Below are 20,296 nucleotides of genomic sequence, written 5' to 3'. Positions count from 1 at the left end.
CCCAAAAAAAATATCAGATTTCTATTTTTACTGTTTCTCCTACACAGGTCAGTTTAGCCTAATGCATAGTTTATACTTTTTGACGGCCATATTCTAATCTAAGCCTTTTATGAGACTATTATGCACATTTGTCCAACAACATTAACAGTTTAGTATGAACTAAGACGCTGAATAGCAGACGGTTTTGTATAGCCTGTTTCACACACACTAATCACCGAACTAGTCGACTGACACAGATGTCTTACTCCAAATGAACTGAGAGACAAAACCTCAACGATTGTACGCAACCTGAACGAGAGGAATTGTCTCCAGGGTCGTTTTTGATTTGTTGTTTGAAAGTATTACATAACTTAAACTGCTTGGACGGATGTTAAGACCACTTTTGACACACACATTTTGTTTTACTATCCTTGTGGGCATCAAATCAAATGTATTTATAAAGCCCTTCTTACATCAGTTGATATATCAACGTGCTGTACAGAAACCCAGCCTAAAACCCCAAACAGCAAGCAATGCAGGTGTAGAAGCACGGTGGCTATTAAAAAACTCCCTAGAAAGGCAGGAACCTAGGAAGAAACCTAGAGAGGAACCAGGCTATGAGGGGGGAGGCTAGGATAAACTCTCTAGAAAGGCAGGAACCTAGGAAGAAACCTAGAGAGGAACCAGGCTATGAGGGGAGGCTAGGATAAACTCTCTAGAAAGGCAGGAACCTAGGAAGAAACCTAGAGAGGAACCAGGCTATGAGGGGGGGGGGGGGGGATTACACGGCACCAAACAATTGATTCCTATTCAAAATCTTTTTTTTCTTCTTCCCCCTAGCCTAAACCTAAACTTGCTTTTTTTCTTTTTTTTTTTTTCTTGTTGGGACTGGAGAAATATCATTTCCTTGTCTTTTACTTTCCTTGTGAGGCCTTCAGGTCCAACCACACAGACGTATCACTCAGAGAGAGAAATATAATTTATTTGGCTCAATGCAGCAGGGTGTGAATGAGGCTGTGAAACTGAAAGTGTTATGATAGTACCGACACTTCATATCTGCCCTGCAGTTGGCTTTAGCTCCCCCATCTCACTAACTGTGAGGCTTCAATGTGTGTTCAGAGAGAGACGCGGTGGTAAGGGGGGAGGCCTACAGATTACACAGCAGCATGTTAGTCAAGCCAACAGCAGAATATGTTAGTCTTGGTTTTGTTTAACACTCTCATGGCTCTCTCCCTTCATCCTTGTTACTTTTTCTCTCTAGGTCTGTTTCTCTCTCTCTCTCTCTGTTTCTCGCTCTCTCTCTGTTTCTCGCTCTCTCTCTCTCTGTTTCTTGCTCGCTCTCTCTCTGTTTCTCTCTCGCTCTCTCTCTCTGTCTCAGCAGTATAAATTCAAACTTTATTAGTCACCTGCGCCGAATACAACAGGTGTAGTAGACCTCACAGTGAAATGCTGAATACAACAGGTGTAGTAGACCTCACAGTGAAATGCTGAATACAACAGGTGTAGTAGACCTCACAGTGAAATGCTGAATACAACAGGTGTAGTAGACCTCACAGTGAAATGCTGAATACAACAGGTGTAGTAGACCTCACAGTGAAATGCTTACTGACAAGCCCTTAACCAACAGTGCAGTTCAATAAGAGTTCAAATAATATTTTCAGAAAAAGTAACACAATAATGAGTTGATGTGCAGAGGAACAGGTTAGTCAAGGTAATTAAATGGGGGGGGGGGGGGGGGGGGGGGGTCAATGTAATACTCCGGTGGCCATTTGATTCATTGTTCAACAGTCTTATGGCTTGGGGGTAGAAGCTGTTAAGGAGCCTTTTGGTCCTCCGCTTGCCATGCAGAGAAAACAGTCTATGACTGGGGTGGCTGGAGTCTCTGGCAATTTTTTGGGCCTTCCTCTGACACAACATTAAATAGGTCCCGGATGGCAGGAAGCTTGGCCCCAGTGATGTACTGGGCCGTACGCACTACCCTCTGGAACTGCCGAGCAGTTGCCGTACCAGGCGGTGAGGTAACAGGTCTGGATGCTCTCTGGTGCAGCTGTAGAACCTTTTGAGGATCTGAGGACCCATGACAAATCTTTTCAGTCTCCTGAGGGGGAAAAGATGTTGTGCCCTCTTAACGACTGATTGGACCATGATAGTTTGTTGGTGATGTGGACACCAAGGAACTTGAAGCTCTCAACCTGCTCCCCTACAGCCCTGTCGATATTAATGGGGGCCTGTTCGGCCCGCCTTTTCCTGTAGTCCACGATGAGCTCCTTTGTCTTGATCACGTTGAGGGAGAGGTTGTGGTTCTGGCACCAGACGGCCAGGTCTCTGACTTCCTCCCTATAGGCTGTCTCATCGTTGTCAGTGATCAGGCCTACCACTGTTGTCGTCAGCAAATTAATTATGTTGTTGGAGTCGTGCCTGGCCATGCAGTCGTGGGTGAACAGGGAGTACAGGAGGGGACTGAGCACACACCCCTGAGGTGCCCCAGTGTTGAGGATCAGCATGGCAGATGTGTTCTTGCCTACACTTGCCACCTGGGGGTGGCCTGTCAGGAAGTCCAGGATCCAGTTGCAGAAGGATGTGTTTACTCCCAGGGTACTTAGTTCCCATAAAGTTCATTACTAAGCTATGGGCTGTAGTCAATGAACAGCATTCTCACACAGGTGTTTCTTTTGTCCAGGTGGGAAAGAGCAGTGTGAAGTGCGATTGCATTGGTCTGTGGATCTGTTGGGGCGGTATGCGTATTGTAGTGGGTGTAGGGTTTCTGGCATGATGGTGTTAATGTGAGCCATGACCAGCCTTTCAAAGCGTTTCATTGCTACAGATGTGAGTGCTGTGGGTCGGTAGTCGATTAGGCAGGTTACCTTAGTGCCTGTGCCCAAGAACACTATAGTGGTCTGTTTGTAACATGTAGTTATTAGACTCGGTCAGGGAAAGGTTGAAAATGTAATTGAACACACTTGCCAGTTGGTCAGCACATGCTTGGAGTACACATCCTGGTAATCCGTCTGGCCCTGTGGCTTTTGTGAATGTTGACCTGTTTTTAAGGTCTTGTTCACATCGGCTACGGAGAACGTCATCATACAGTCGTCCGGAACAATTGGTGTTCTCATGCATGCTTCAGGGTTGCTTGCCTCGAAGCGAGCATATAAAGCATTTGGCTAGTTTGGTAAGCTCTAGTCACTGGGCAGCTCGTGGTCGAGTTTCCCTTTTGTAGTCCGTAATATTTTTTCAAGCCCTGCCACATGGGGGCAGGAAGCCTAGTGGTTAATGCGTTGAGCCAGTAACCGAAAGGTTACTAGATCTAATCCCCGAGCTGACAAGGTAAAAATCTGTCGTTCTGCCCCAAACGAGGCAGTTAACCCACTGTTCCTGGGCCGTCATTGTAAATAAGAATTTGTTCTTAACTGACTTGCCTAGTTAAATGAAGATTAAATAAACATCCGTGCGTCAGAGCCGGTGTCGTAGGATTCAATCTTAGTCCTGTATTCACACTTTGCCTGTTTGATGGTTCACCTGTAAGCATCCAGATTAATGCCTTTAATCCATGGCTTCTGATTGGGAAATGTACGTACGGTCACTGTGGGGGATGACGTCATCGATGCACTTATTGATGAAGCCAGTGACTGAGGTGGTATACTCCTCAATGCCATCGGAAGAATCCCGGAACATATTCCAGTCGGTGCAAAACAGTCCTGTAGCGTAGCATCTGCGTCATCTGGCCACTTCCGTATTGAGGGAGTCGCTGGTACTTCCTGCTTGAATTTTAGCTAGTTAGTTAGAATCGGGAGGGTAGAATTATGATCAGATTTTCTAAATGGAGGGCGGGTGAGTTTCTCTGTGTGTGGAGTAAAGGTGGTCTAGAGTTTTTCTTCCTCTGGTTGCACATGTGACATGCTGGTAGAAATGAGGTAGAACTGATTTAAGTTTACCTGCATTAAAGTCCCCGGCCACTAGGAGCGCCACTTCTGGATGAGCATTTTCTTGTTTGCTTATGGCCTTTTACAGCTCAATGAGTGCGGTCTTAGTGCCAACATCGGTTTGTGGTGAAAAATAATATAGATAGTGTGGTCGACAGCTTATCATAAGGTATTCTGCCTCAATGCCTCGAGACTTCTTTGAATATTCGACATCGCACACCAGCTGTTATTGACAAATAGACACACACCACCGCCCCTCGTCTTACCAGACGTAGCTGCTCTGTCCTGCCGATGCACGGAGAAGCCAGCCAGCTCTATATTATCCGTGTCATTGTTCAGCCACGTCTCGGTGAAAACATAAGATATTACAGTTTTTAATGTCTTGTTGGTAGGATAGTCTTTATCGTAGATCATCCAGTCTGTATTCAGCATGACAATGCCCATGTGCACAAAGCGAGGTCCATCCAGAAATGGTTTGTCTATATCGGTGTGGAAGAACTTGACTGGCGTGCACAGAGCCCTGACCTCAACCCCATCGAACACCTTCTTGATGAATTGGAACGCTGACTGCGAGCCAGGCAGGGCCCTATTCCCTATATAGTGCACTACTATAGACCAGAGCCCTATTCCCTATATAGTGCACTACTATAGACCAGAGCCCTATTCCATATATATAGTGGTACTACTATAGACCAGAGCCCTATTCCCTATATAGTGCACTACTTTTGACCAGGGCCCATAGAGCTCTGTAAAGGGATTAGGGAACCATTTGGGACGTAGGTTCTCTCTTCCCTGGTGCTGCTTCTACATGTGTGGATTACTGGCCACATGTTAAAGTATAGTGTGTGTGCTTTTCTTTCTCTGTGTGTGTGTGTGTGTGTGTGTGTGTGTGTGTGAGTCCGTGTGAGGCTGCAGCATTCATTGTTATCCCTCCTCCCTTTCACACTCCAACCTCCACCTCTTCTCTTCTCTCCCTCCACTCGTCTTCTCTCCTCCGTCTTCTCTACCCTCTCAGTAATCAGGCTTTTGCTCTTGCCTCCATCCTACCACTCTACAGGGGTCTGACGGGGAGTGTTTGTGACAGAGACCTACCCCCATTTTACTCTGACAGCCAGCGCAGGATAAAAGAGCCCGCATGCCCTTCCAGCAGCATACAGACTTTTACCCACGTGGCATTGCTGTTTTAGTCTTAATGCAGTGTCTCATTCAGCGTATTAGTGTCACTCTGCTGTGTGGAGGATTAGGACCGAAGATCTTTGGGCCAAACGATCTAAATGTCGCATTCTGTTAATCATAATTCTTGTGGATTGGTCCTCCCTTTTCGGGTGATTTTGTTTCGACTGCTTAGAAAATGATCTTGCCTGAAACCTGAAGATTTTGGTCCCTAGGTATTGGCTTTACCTCGGACTGGGCTAGCAGTCTTTAGCATGCAGGAGACCCGGGGTCAAATCCTAGTCTGTCACAAGGACCCATGAGCATCAACATGGGAAGTTCATAGGAGTATGTCTTATGAAAAGCTGAGTCTATTATTATTTTGAATTTAAGGCATGTATCACATATTTTTTAACTGTTTTTCTTCCACAAAATTATGAAATAGCAAAGGATTTCATTTCTGTTCTAACATATAGAAAAGGGGTATTTGGAAAAACCATCTACCTGAGTGTTAAATCATTTGTCAAATTGCTAATGGAATTTCCAAATAATCTCTACTGGAATTACTGCAGTTGAATTGGCTACAGGGGGAAATCGTAGTGGTCACAAAACACCAGTCTCAACAGTGAAGAGGTGACTCCGGGATGCTGGCCTTCTAGGCAGAGTTGCAAAGATAAAGCCATATCTCAGACTGGCTAATAAAAATAAAAGATTTAAGATGGGCAACAGAACACAACCACTGGACAGATGAACTCTGCCTAGAAGGCCAGCATCCCGGAGTCGCCTCTTCACTGTTGACGTTGAGACTGGGGTTTTGTGGGCACTATTTAATGAAGCTTTCAGTTGAGGACTTGTGAGGCATCTAAGTGGCTAGGTGTCAGCTATGCATGTGTTTTGCTAACCCGCTAGCTAGGTGTCAGCTATGCATGTGGTTTGCTAACCCGCTAGCTAAGTGGCTAGGTGTCAGCTATGCATGTGGTTTGCTAGCTAAGTGGCTAGGTGTCAGCTATGCATGTGGTTTGCTAACCCGCTAGCTAAGTGGCTAGGTGTCAGCTATGCATGTGGTTTGCTAACCTGCATGTGGTTTGCTAACCTGCCCAAAGCTAATGTGTTAAGCAGTCACCTAGCTTCATCTGGCTAGTGAGGCTCGACCTGACCGGTGTTGCGAAGCTAGCCACAATAAGGATTAGGCACAATAGTGGAATTTGGGGTTTGCCTTCAATATAAAAGTACCTATTTGAAAATGATAATCATTTTGGATATTTAGACTAGATAATGTTAAACAAGGTCGGAATGTGAAGCAATGAAATGGGGTATGAGTCTACTCGGTGACACCCACAAAACACAACGGTTTAGAGTTTACACAAATATTAGCGTTGTAGCTCTTATCGCGGGACTGTGGCTGTGTGAAATCACCTCCCCAATCAGCCTATTGTGTGTATTGACAATCATAATGCACTGTACAGCTTTACCTAAGGATTGGGGATCAATGAAATGGGGTAACAGTCTACTCAATACCCAATATATTTTTTTCCAATGTCCTCCTCAGAGTTATCAGACTCCAAAACATCCACGCAGTATTGTTTTTCCTCAGGAATAGTGTTCAGTACACGTAGATTGACAATAAATGTGGCTCATTTCAGTTGTTTCAGAGTCCCGCAATAAGAGCTACGATGCTAATGTTCTCTGGGTGTCACTGAGTAGACTGATACCCCACGTCACTGATCATCAAAGATTTATAAAATTAATTAATTAATTGTCTTTTGTTGATTTTATATAACATTCCAACCCCGTTTAGCATGATCTATTCAATTATGGCATAATTCTACTGTTTGTATGCATTTGCGTCACTGTCAATGACATACTTTTATTTTGAAGGCCAACCGCAAGTCCACTATTGTGGCTCATCTTTGTGGATAGCTTCACATAGATGGTCCGACCACCATTAATCAAATAAGAACTGCGTTATAAATTAGGGTTATTTTAGATGATGACACCTAGCTATAGCTAATTATAGCTACTGAAACAGATTGTCATGTTTTTGGGGATGAACATTGTTTTACATCCATGAGCTAGCTAGCTTTTTATTATGACCAGTACTGTAGGTGCACCAGACAAATTTACCAGCACTATAGCAGACGAATCGTTGTGACATATGAAATACAAGTGATAGTGTAATCATTGTGTAATAACTACGTCAAATTAATGAAAGCATTAAATTATTATGTGACGTGCAGTCATATTCAGGTCCTGATTGGTCAACAAGCTTATTTGACACGCAAAGACCCAATCCTGGTTGGGGAATGAAACTGAACAATGAAACAGCACAGCAAGTAAGTGAGAGGTTTTGATGATGTTTTACTGGTAATGGGGACATAAGTAAAAGCCAACAAAATAACTTTTTGGTCCGCGTGGTGTGTGTGTGTGTAACCTTTATTTAACTTGGCAAGTCAGTTAAGAACAAAGTCTTATTTACAATGACGGCCAAACCCGGACGATGCTGGGCCAATTGTGCGCCGCTCTATGGGACTCCCAATCACTCCCGGATGTGATACACCCTGGATTGGAACCAGGGACTGTAGTGACGCCTCTTGCACCGAGATGCAGTGCCTTAGACCGCCGTGTGTGTGTTAACTATGTAACTGTAGTAGAATGCTTAAAAGGACGCTAAAATATTTAATATTATTTATCGGTATCAGTTATTTTGGAAAATTATTGAATATCGGCCAAACAATTGTTAGTGATACTGGTTCTTGTATAATCTTTAATTTTCTTCCATATATTGTTGAGGTGAAAACTAGGATCCCTTATTGATGTCCCTTAAATCCACTTCAATCAGTGTAGATGAAGGGGAGGATACATGTTAAATAAGGATTTTTAAGCTTTGAGACCATTTTAGAAATGGATTGTGTATGCGCGCTATTCAGAGGGTGAATGGGCAAGACAAGAGCACCAGTTTGAGGGTGTCAACAACTGCAACTGCAACGCTGCTGGGTTTTCCTACACAACCGTTTCCCGTGTGTATCAAGAATGGTCCACCACCCAAAAAGACATCCAGCCAAATTAACACAACTGTGGGAAGCATTGGAGTCAACATGGGCCCAGCGCTTGACACCTTGAAATGTCCATGCCCTTACTAATTGAGGTTTAAGTGCCTTTTTGAACAAGGATATGGTAAGTAGGTGCCGGAAGTTTGTGTCAAGAACTGCGACACTGCTGTGTTTTCAGTTTCCCGTGTGTATCAAGAATGGTCCACCACCCAAAAAGACATCCAGCCAACTTGACTCAACTGTGGGAACTTGGAGTCAACATGTCAACACTTGGAGTCAACATGGGACCAGCATCCCTGTGGAGTCAACATGGGACCAGCATCCCTGTGGAGTCAACATGGGACCAGCATCCCTGTGGAACGCTTTCAATAAGGAAGTGTTCTTAATGTTTTGTCTCAAGAAAAAGTCTTGGGTGTACGAATTGATAATCTGGAAGCTTTAAAACCACCGTCCGACTTTATTCCATCAGTTTTATTATATAAATTCTTATGTCCGAGTATACTTTTTAATTTTTTTTATAATGTCTTCGGTGGGGTATTATCATCGAGAATAAATATAACTTTGGGAGCCATGGTTTATTCCACCTGTAAGATTCATGGGAAGTTTGTTCCATTTGATTAGATCTGCTTTCATATTGTTGAAATGGAATAAAGTGATCTTTATTTGTTTGTCTCTTAACCATCCTACGTATTTGTTTTGTGGTCCACTTAAACGATTCCTGTAGATCATAAATTATTTTATATATTTTTTTCCCCCATGTACATTTTTATAGATGAGATTTTAGCAAATGTGCATTTGAAAATCATAACTGGCACGCGGGTAGAAATGGTAAGAATGGAGAAGGTTTCCGATCCCCTGGTGAAGCCGGTTATCTGTTATCTGTAAAGGGGAGCAGCAGCGGTCAGGAAGAGGTTTATATCTCTTCTGGTTAGGCTATATTGATCTCTTGCTCCCTCTTGTGTCATTTGTTTGTCAGAATTATTTAATCACAGTGTGCTTAAATCATCAGACAAGCACAGTAGTGTGTGTGTATTGTTATTTATATATATATATATATATATATATATATATATATATATATATATATATATATATATATATATATATATGTTTTTATTAACACAGAGGGTGTCTATATAGGGGGAAAAAAACAATCGATTTGTCAAAAGAACACACTCTTTTTGTTGTTCTCGGGGACAGCCCTAGTCTACCTCCATTTCCTGGTGCTCATCCACATCCACTCGGTACTGGTACCCCGTGTGTATATAGCAAGGTTATTGTTCTTCTGTGTTATTTTTCTCTTTGCGTTGTTGGGAGGGGACCGTTAGTAAGCTATTCACTGTTAGTCTAGACATGTTTACGATATGACAAACTTGAATTCATATATTTTCCAATCATTTTGAATTGTAAAGTAATGTCTTTCTACACAATATCACAACTGATTTTTACTGATCTGGGAGGTGAAATTGAATTGAATAATTTAGATGTGTATTTTGGATCAGAATGTACCAGAGGCCCGCCACAACTAGAGCTCGTTCCAAAATCTCCTTGGCTGGCCACTTTTTCTATTTGGCTCGCTACTCTGTACGTACGGAAAACACTGTAGCATTATTGACATCTTTACCGTTGTTGTTGTTGTTGTTGTTGTAGGTCCATGATGAGTGTGCTGGGCCGTAGCTAGTCACGCGGTGGGAGGGAGGACGCCCAGGATGGCGTCCGCACCACCAGCACAATGCGCCATGGCCAAACCTGGGACAGACCGAGATGGAGCCATGGTTGGGAAGAAGGTATGCTATAGTTCCTTTTAGAACTATTCACACCACTCGACTTTTCCCACATTGTGTTGTGTTACGGCCTGAATTTAAAATGAATTCAATTGAGAGAGAAAATTCACTGGCCTACACACAATAACCCCATAATGTCAACGTGGAATTACATTTTTATTAAATGAATTAAAAATTAAAAGCTGAAATGTCTTGAGTCTATTAGTATTCAACCCCTTTTGTTATGGCAATGCCTAAATAAGTTCAGGAGTAAAAATGTTCTTAACAATAATAGTGTTTAACATGATGTTTGAATGACTACCTCATCTCTGTACTCCACACATACAATTATCTGTAAAGTCCCTCAGTCGAACAGTGAATTTCAAACACTGATTCAACCACAGACCAGGGAGGTTTTCCAATGTCTCGCAAAGTGCGCAGATTAGTGGATGGGTAAAACATTTAAAAAGCAGATATTTGAATATCCTTTTGAGTGAAAGTTATTAATTACACCTTGGATGGTGGATCATTACACCCAGTCACTACAAAGACACAGGCATCCTTCCTAACTCAGTTGCTGGAGAGGAAGGAAACACTGCTCATGGATTTCACCATGAGGCCAAAGGTGACTTTAAAATAGTTAGAGTTTAATGGCTGTGTTAGGAGAAAATTGAGGATGGAATTACTTACCTAATTGACAGTGTTAAAACTTCTTTGGGATACGGTGGGACGGTAGCGTCCCACCTGGCCACCATTCGGTGAAATGGCAGAGCGCCAAATTAAATATAATTGCTATAAATATTTCATGACATCACAAGTGTAATACATCAAAATAAAGCTTAACTTCTTGTTAATCCAGCCAAGGTGTCAGATTTCAAAAAGGCTTTACGGCGAAAGCAAACCATGCGACTATCCGAGGACGGCACATAAATGCATAACAAATCATTTTCAACCAAGGAGTTGAGACACGAAAGTCAGAAATAGCAATATAATAAATGTCTTACCTTTTTAAAGATATTCTGTTGGCACTCCAAAAGGTCTGTTACATTACAAATGGTCCTTTTGTTCGATAATGTCCTTTATATCCATAAAAACTCAGTTTAGCTGGCACGCTTCATTCAATAATCCACTGGTTTCCCTCTATCAAAATGCATACAAAATGAATCCCAAACATTACCAATGAACTTATCCAAACAAGTCAATCAACGTTTATAATCAATCCTTAGGTACCCTAATACGCAAGTAAACGATCAAATTTAAGACTGAGAATCGTTATTATCTTTACCAGAGATAAACAAAAAGAACGCGCTATCTCGACCATGTGCATGGAAACACTACAGCCAAAATGAGAGCCCTTAGAAAAACTACTTCTTCTCCCTCATTTTTCCTGAAACTCTCTCAAGACTGACATCTAGTGGAGGCCCTAGGAACTGCAATCGGGCACAGTTTCGCCCTATTATAAAAGTGCCAGCCAATGAAATCAGTGGTAGGATGAAAAAACATTTTGGGGGGGATGGTTTGTCCTCGGGGTTTCGCCTGCCATTTCAGTTCTTGTATACTTACACACATTATTTTCACAGTTTTAGAAACTGTAGTGTTTTTTTTTTTATTTTTTTATCCAAATCTATCAATTATATGCATATCCTATCTTCTGGGCCTGAGTAGCAGGCAGTTTACTTTGGCTACGCTTTTCATCTGGATGTCAAAATACCACCCACTATCCCAAAGAAGTTAAGAAGGAAGCCTGTACAGAATAAAAGTATTGTCCTGCTGAAAGGTGAATTAATCTGACTGACCCAGATTTTCCTCTAGGATTTTGCCTGTGATAAGCTCCATTCGGTTTATTTTTTTTTATCCTGAAAAACTCCCCAGTCCTTAACAATTTCTAGCATACCCATAACATGATGCAGCCACCACTGTGCTTGAAAATATGGAGAGTGGTACTGTGTTATGTTCAGGGAAACCCAATACAGCACTTTGTATTCAGGACAAAAGGTGAATTGGCTTTGCCACATTTTTTTTGCAGTATAACTTTATTGCAAACTACTGAGGAGTTTGTCATTATAAAAAATAAACAGAAATGAGCTAAGCACAGGCAAAATCCTAAAGGAAAACCTGGGTCAATCTGAGATAATGAATTCACCTTTCAGTAGGACAATAACCTATAACAAGGTCAAATCTACACTGGAGTTACATACCAAGAAGACTGAATGTTCCTGAGTGGCCAAGTTAGTTTTGACTGAAATCTACTTGAAAATCTATGGCAAGACCTGAAAAATGTTTGTCAAAATTGGTTGTTGAGCTAGACAGAGATTGAAATAAGTTTAAAAGAACAATGGGCAAATGTTGCACAATCCAGGTGTGGAAAACTATTCGAGACTTGCCCAGAAAGATTCACAACTGTAATTGCTGCCAAAGGTGATTCCAACATGTTTACTCAGGGCTGAACATGTACCCCCCCCCCCCCCTCTAGGAACTTCTCCTTTTCTGAATGGGTGTAGGTTCTGAATAGGACACATGTAAATAATTTAAAGTTCACATTACAATGAAAATACAATAAGTCAAAACATTTTTTATTGGCTTAATTTGGACTTACCTCCTTAATTCTTCCTTTTTCCTTTTTCTCCAGAACAAAGATAAGATTTCCCCGTTCACAAAGACTCTGAAGCTGGACCGGAGTAAGTTGTTGGGGGTTAAGGAAGGAAAACCACCCAAGTCTTCCATGAAACGCAAACTGTCCTTCACCATGAGCCCCCCTCGCAACGAGGAGAGACACTCCGACACAGGTAACGACCCACGAGCTACTCACCTGGATGCTACGCAACTGTGTGCGAGAAGACGTTGGGGTATCTTTATTATTTTCCATAAATATCCTCTTGTCTTCATGAATAGTGTATATATAATTAAGCGTTAACGCCAGAGGGGTGTGGTATATTGGCCATATACCACGGCTAGGGGCTGTTCTTATGCATGACGCAACGCAGTTACAGCCCTTAGTTGTGGTATATTGGCCATATACCACATTCCCACACAGGTTATCCTATATGCATGCTGTCCTATGTACAGGTAGTATATACAGGTTATTCTATATGCATGTTATCCTATGTACAGGTAGTATATACAGGTTATCCTATATGCATGTTATCCTATGTACAGGTAGTATATACAGGTTATACTATAGTGCATTTGGGAAAGTATTCACACCCCTTGACTTTTTCCACATTTTGTTACGTTACATCCTTATTATAAAATGGATTAAATACTTTTGTTCACATATCAATCTAAACACAATACCCCATAATGACATCACAATACCCCTTAATGACATCACAATACCCCTTAATGACATCACAATACCCCTTAATGACATCACAATACCCCTTAATGACATCACAATACCCCTTAATGACGACAACATATCACATTTACATAAGTATTCAGACTCTTTACTCAGTACTTTGTTGAAGCACCTTTGGCAGTGATTACAGCCTTGATTCTTCTTGGGTATGACGCTACAAGCTTGGCACACCTGTATTTGGGGAGTTTCTCAACGTGCTCCTCTGCAGATCCTCTCGAGCTCTGTCTTGTTGGAGAGATGTTCAATTCGGTGCCGGTGTTCCTAAATTTTTTTTAAAAAATCCGACACTGATCAAATCTCAGGTGTACTGAGCGCAAACTTGAACATTTTTGAAAAATCTGCTCAACTTCCAACGCAGTGAACACTGTTGGTATGAAGTGGCCAAGTAGGCTACTGTGGCTATTTGATCATAACGTTGACCTACCAGAGTGGCCTACCATTTAAAAACAATGGAGAACATGCGTCCCGTAATATGTTAACATGGAAATGGCTGTTCTATCATTAATATTCAATGTGCAGGTAGGTGTTCAATATTGGCCTTTTGAAGAAGACACATGCAGGGCTTCACATGAACCTGTTCATCCACTTGTCCTTCAGACCAGGACGTGACTGAATGTGTTTGATGCAGGAAACCACTTTCTAAAATACAGTATTGTTCCTGTTATTACAGGGAATCAGACAAATGATGCTACTTTCTGCCTATTGGCTACTTGGCTTAATCAAATGATGCTACTTTCTGCCTATTGGCTACTTGGCTTATTCAAATGATGCTACTTTCTGCCTATTGGCTACTTGGCTTATTCAAATGATGCTACTTTCTGCCTATTGGCTACTTGGCTTATTCAAATGATGCTACTTTCTGCCTATTGGCTACTTGGCTTATTCAAATGATGCTACTTTCTGCCTATTGGCTACTTGGCTTATTCAAATGATGCTACTTTCTGCCTATTGGCTACTTGGCTTATTCAAATGATGCTACTTTCTGCCTATTGGCTACTTGGCTTATTCAAATGATGCTACTTTCTGCCTATTGGCTACTTGGCTTATTCAAATGATGCTACTTTCTGCCTATTGGCTACTTGGCTTATTCAAATGATGCTACTTTCTGCCTATTGGCTACTTGGCTTATTCAAATGATGCTACTTTCTGCCTATTGGCTACTTGGCTTATTCAAGCCTGTCTCTCTCTGACTGTCTTTTACAAAGTTGTCGAGACATGTACATGTGTTTTTTTTTTTTTTTTTTTTTTAGTAAACAATTATTCTCGCTGACTACAAATGAAGAATAATAACTGGAGTATCCTAACAAGCAAAGGATATGAACAAGATGTACACGCTTGGCTACGTGCATCTCTTGCTTTGATCTCAAAACAAAGCTCAATTTTAAAGTCTCCCAATTTGCCATTTCAAGTGCATAGGCTATAGTCAACGGTATACATGTCAGAGGCCGTGAGCCGAAACGCAGCGAGACAATGTTCTAAAAAATAATAATAATCACAATCAAGTCTACCGTAATTTCTCTGTGTCTTTGCCATGATGAGGGTGACAAAATGACTACTGTAATCAGAATGATGGGAAGTTTGAGCGCGCTCGATTTACATCGAGTCACATTATGTGACGGTGCAGTTTTTTTGGCGGCATGAATCTTGTGAAAGCGGGAAAAATCCATAAATTAGCCGCGTCATTGTATAAACCGCCAGGTTCGAAGCGTGGGAATAAAGTAGCGGCTTATAGTCCGGAAATTACGGTACACGAAAATGGCTATTAAAAAAAAAAGCAACAAATTAGAATGTTTATTTTTACGGTCAAGTCAAAGTCCAGACCTAATTCCAATTGAAATGTTGTGGCAGGACTTGAAACGAGCAGTTGATGCTTTAAAACCCACACATGTTGCTGAGTTAAAGCAGTTCTGCATGGAAGAGTGGGCCAAAATTCCTCCACAGCGACGTGAGAAACTGATCAACAACTACAGGAAGTGGTTGGTTGGTTGGAGTCATTGCAGCTAAAGGTGGACTGATCAACTACAGGAAGTGGTTGGTTGGAGTCCTTGCAGCTAAAGGTGGACTGATCATCTACAGCACATATGTCAGAGTCAAGGCCCGCGGGCCACATCCGGCCCGCAAGAAGGTTTTTTACGGCCCCTGGGATGATCTTGATTTATTATTAGAACCGGCCCGCAGCAAGCCGGCAGCCCGCAGATCTTTTACACGCACCAATACTACATTTCCCACAATGCAAAGGTGACGCACCGAGCAGTAGGCTGCTTCATTTCAATATTTATTGGCACAGCAGTCGTCAGCATCACAGTAAAATTAACTTTCAGATACCCATCAAAAATGGCAAAACGGAAGGTGGATACTGAGAACCGGGGGTTTCAAACAAGGTGGGAGTCGGAGTATATGTTCACGAAGGTAGCTGGAAAACCTGTGTGTCTTCTGTGTGGAGAAAGTGTGGCGGTACTGAAAGAGTATAATCTGAGACGACATTATGAAACGAAACACGCGGACAAAAACAAGAATATGGACATGGAACAAAGGCTACAAAAGGCAGAGGAATTAAAACGAGGCCTCAAATCTCGACAGGCTCTGTTCAAAAAAGCCAAATCACAAGGCCAGGCTGCTGTCAAGGCCAGTTTTATTTTGGCAGAAGAGATCGCTAAATCAGCCCGGCCATTTACGGAGGGGGATTTCATCAAAAACTGCATGATTAAAGTTTGTGACGAAGTTTGCCCAGAAAAAAGGCAACTCTTTTTAAATGTGAGTCTGAGCAGAAACACCATTGCCGAGAGAGTAGACCAGTTGTCCATCAATCTAAAAGAGCAGCTTGTGAAAAAGGGAAAAGATTTTATTGCATATTCCTTGGCTGTGGATGAGAGCACCGACATTTCTGACATTGCCCAGTTGTCAATTTTCATCCGCGGAGTGGACTCCAACCTAAGCGTGACAGAGGAGTTTTTGGCTTTACGTCCTATGCATGGCACAACTACGGGGCATGATTTGTATGAAGAGGTGTCAAGATGTGTAAATGAGATGGAGCTGCCTTGGGAAAAACTCGTGGGTTTGACAACCGACGGAGCACCTGCGATGTGTGGACACAGGAGCGGACTGGTGGCGAAGATACGGGAAAAGATGCAAGAGGAAAACGCGACAGGTGAGCTGACAGCTTATCATTGTATCATACACCAGGAAGCGTTGTGCGGTAAAGCCTTGAAAATGGAGCATGTAATGAGCATCATCACGCGCACAGTTAACTTTATCAGAGCCAAAGGTTTGAATCACCGCCAGTTCAAGGCATTTCTGACGGAGTTAGAAACGGAGCATGGTGATTTGCCTTATCACACAGAGGTGCGATGGCTAAGCCAGGGAAAGGTGCTTCAAAGATGTTTCGAGCTTCGTGAGGAGATTTGTCTGTTCTTGGACAGCAAAGGGAAAGACACAACACAACTCCGAGACGAAATGTTTCTGTGTGAAATGGCTTTTCTGTGTGACATTACGAGTCATCTGAATGCAATAAACTTGCAGCTGCAGGGTCGGGATCGTGTCATCTCTGATATGTACAGTACAGTGAAGGCATTTAAAACCAAACTGACTCTGTGGGAGACGCAGATGCGGAAAGAAAATTTGAGCCACTTTCCCAGCTGCCAGACCATGAAAGAGAAGCTCTCTACCAGTGCGTTCCCGAGCACACAGTTGGCTGATAAAATAGGTATGCTTGCCGCTGACTTTCGACGCCGATTTGCTGACTTTGAAGCACAAAAAAGCAGGTTGGAACTGCTCGGTAACCCATTTGCTGTTGACGTGGAAAGCTCACCACCAAACCTCCAAATGGAGTTGATTGACCTCCAATGCAATGATGCACTGAGGGCAAAATATGCGGCAGTGGGTGCTGCGGAGTTCGCCCGTTTCCTCCCCGGCACAATGCCCCAGCTGCGCATCCAGGCTGCTCAAACGTTGTCTATGTTTGGCAGCACATACCTGTGTGAACAACTGTTTTCTTTGATGAACCTGAACAAAACATCACACAGAAGTCGACTTACTGCTGAACACCTCCACTCAATTCTGAGGATTTCTTCAGCTCAGAGCCTTACCCCGAACATTGATGAACTTGTGGAAAAGATGGGACACCACCAAGTATCACCCTCAACCTCAAACAAGTGAACATTACTGTGCAATCACATATTTAGAGTTTTTACTCAGTTCAAGTTTAAAAGTTAAAATTTAATATTTGTTTTCACTGCATGTTACTTCTCCTTAAACAAAGTGTTGTTTTTGATTAATAGATTTTTGCACTTTATTTTTTTGTATTTCAATCCAATTATATTTTAAAAATATTTCAGTTGAGTGGATGATAGAAAATTGCTATTATTGTTTTTTCTTTGAAGTAAATTTAGCCCACTTTTGCTAAAATAGAAAATATAGTCTACTGATGGTGCCTTGAATACCGGTTTCTTTCATTTAATGTTCATGTTATGGGGATATTTATATAAAGGAAATTTGTCTTTTGTGTCTGTTGAAAATTAAAGATTACTGACAGAGCCATAAGAAAATATTGCTTTATTTATCTGATCATATTGTAATATATTTGTTAGGTTTTCAGTAGGTTCAATTAGGTTCACTAGACTATATGCGTCATTTAAAAAATTTTCAATGAACATTCGAACAGTCCGGCCCTCGTCTTGTAGCTGATTTTTTTATTTGGCCCTCCGTCCATTTGACTTTGACACCCCTGATCTACAGGAAGTGGTTGGTTGGAGTCCTTGCAGCTAAAGGTGGACTGATCAACTACAGGAAGTGGTTGGTTGGAGTCCTTGCAGCTAAAGGTGGCACAACCAGTTGTTGAATGTGAAGGGGGCAATTACTTTTTCACACCGGGGAATTTGGGTGTTGCATAACTTTTTTATGAAATAATATATGTAATTGTGTTATTTGTTCACTCAGGTTCCCTTTATCGAATATTAAGTTTTGGGTAAAAATCTGATAACATTCTGTATCAAAAAGATGCAAAAGTAGATAACTAGAAAAGGGGCAAATACTTTTTCACGGGACTGTAGGAGCTACCGAATGTCTTTTTTTGTTTTGAGTTTGGACATTACATTTTACATTTTATTTTTAATTTGTGCAAATGAACTCACTTTTTTTTGACGGATGTCTGTCTGAAGGAAGAACCGTAATGGAGAAGGGGGGGGGGGATGCAAGGAAATCAAAATGGTTGCAGCTATACAAATAACTCATCCAATGGGCTTTTGACTTCTCAAACCTGGCAGAAAGCCAACACCAGTATGACCCCCCTCACCCCTGCATCACCTTCATTAATTCAGCCACTTTAGGGAGAAGAACTGTGTGATGCTTGCCTTGGTTTATTTTTTTGTTGTGGCCAGCAAATGCACATGTACATGCAGACTAGTGAAAGCAGACTGACTTTGTCTTCAAGACGTGTCACTTGCCTGTTCGGCCAGCCACCTTCTACCAAATAGTTTAGTTACGTAGTCCAGAGTGCATAAGAGACGAGAGGTGAGTACCAGGTCATTAGGACCCGACGGCCGTTAGTGCTGAGTACCAGATCGTTAGTGCTGAGTACCAGGCCATTAGGACCCGACGGCCGTTAGTGCTGAGTACCAGGTCGTTAGTGCTGAGTACCAGGTCGTTAGTGCTGAGTACCAGGTCGTTAGTGCTGAGTACCAGGTCGTTAGTGCTGAGTACCAGGTCGTTAGTGCTGAGTACCAGGTCGTTAGTGCTGAGTACCAGGTCGTTAGTGCTGAGTACCAGGTCGTTAGTGCTGAGTACCAGGTCGTTAGTGCTGAGTACCAGGTCGTTAGTGCTGAGTACCAGGTCGTTAGTGCTGAGTACCAGGTCGTTAGGACCCGACGGCCGTTAGTGCTGAGTAACATACCGTATCTAGTCTGATATGAACAAGCCTACAGTCTATAGCCAGATAACATACAGTATCTAGTCTGATAACATACCGTATCTAGTCTGATAACATACCGTATCTAGTCTGATAAATGAACAAGCCTACAGTATCTAGTCTGATAACATACCGTATCTAGTCTGATAACATACCGTATCTAGTCTGATAAATGAACAAGCCTACAGTCTATAGCCAGATAACATACAGTATCTAGTCTGATAACATACCGTATCTAGTCTGATAAATGAACAAGCCTACAGTCTATAGCCTGATAACATACAGTATCTAGTCTGATAACATACAGTAAGTATCTAGTCTGATAACATACAGTATCTAGTCTGATAAATGAACAAGCCTACAGTCTATAGTCTAACATACCGTACGTATCTAGTCTGATAACATACAGTATCTAGTCTGATAACATACCGTATCTAGTCTGATAACATACCGTATCTAGTCTGAAAACATACCGTATCTAGTCTGAAAACATACCGTATCTAGTCTGATAACATACCGTATCTAGTCTGATAACATACCGTATCTAGTCTGATAACATACCGTATCTAGTCTGATAACATACCGTATCTAGTCTGATAACATACCGTATCTAGTCTGATAACATACAGTATCTAGTCTGATAACATACAGTATCTAGTCTGATAACATACAGTAGACGACTCATATTCTGTTCTTCTGAAAAACATTTCCTTCGTATCGTGTTTCTTTAGACCTGACTAAATGGATTTATTGTACTTTATAAAACATATGCTTATGATCCAACAGCGCTTATCAGCGTGGACAATAGCTGTCTGCCAACATGGCCGCTGCAGCCCTTCATCACTGATCGTCTGTGTGTTGTGTGAAGGAGCGTTTTTGCGAGAAAGTTCGGCGTGCCTTAATGCTGTGCTTTCTGCCTGCTTTCCTCTCCTCTACTCTCCCCCTCCTTCCTCTACTCTCCCCCCTCCGTCTCCTCTACTCTCCCCCCTCCCTCTCCTCTACTCCCTCTCCTCTACTCTCCCTCTCCTCTACTCTCCCTCTCCTCTACTCTCCCTCTCCTCTACTCTCCCTCTCCTCTACTCTCCCCCTCCTTCCTCTCCTCTACTCTCCCCTCCTCTACTCTCCCCTCCTCTACTCTCCCTCTCCTCTACTCTCCCTCTCCTCTACTCTCC

At 42.2% G+C, this 20,296-nt stretch overlaps 1 protein-coding gene across 5 annotated transcripts in view; it reads left to right on the top strand.

Annotated features, from left to right (window-relative positions):
• Nucleotides 1–20,296, top strand: part of LOC110509145 (ankyrin repeat domain-containing protein 12) — a 50,656-nt gene that overhangs the window by 12,146 nt on the left and 18,214 nt on the right. For all 5 annotated transcript variants that reach the window (XR_005040216.1, XM_036966458.1, XM_036966459.1 and 2 more), the window contains exons 2-3: nt 9,752–9,888; nt 12,494–12,650. Coding sequence is in view for 4 of the 5 variants with exons in the window: in XM_036966458.1 (XP_036822353.1) it covers nt 9,811–9,888; nt 12,494–12,650 (235 nt within the window). In the remaining variant the exon portion in view is untranslated. The remainder of the gene's footprint in view (nt 1–9,751; nt 9,889–12,493; nt 12,651–20,296) is intronic.

The sequence above is a fragment of the Oncorhynchus mykiss genome, chromosome 28 (assembly GCF_013265735.2).
Source record: "Oncorhynchus mykiss isolate Arlee chromosome 28, USDA_OmykA_1.1, whole genome shotgun sequence".
Classification (NCBI taxonomy): Eukaryota; Metazoa; Chordata; class Actinopteri; order Salmoniformes; family Salmonidae; genus Oncorhynchus; species Oncorhynchus mykiss.
This window is presented reverse-complemented; position numbering and strand designations above follow the sequence as displayed.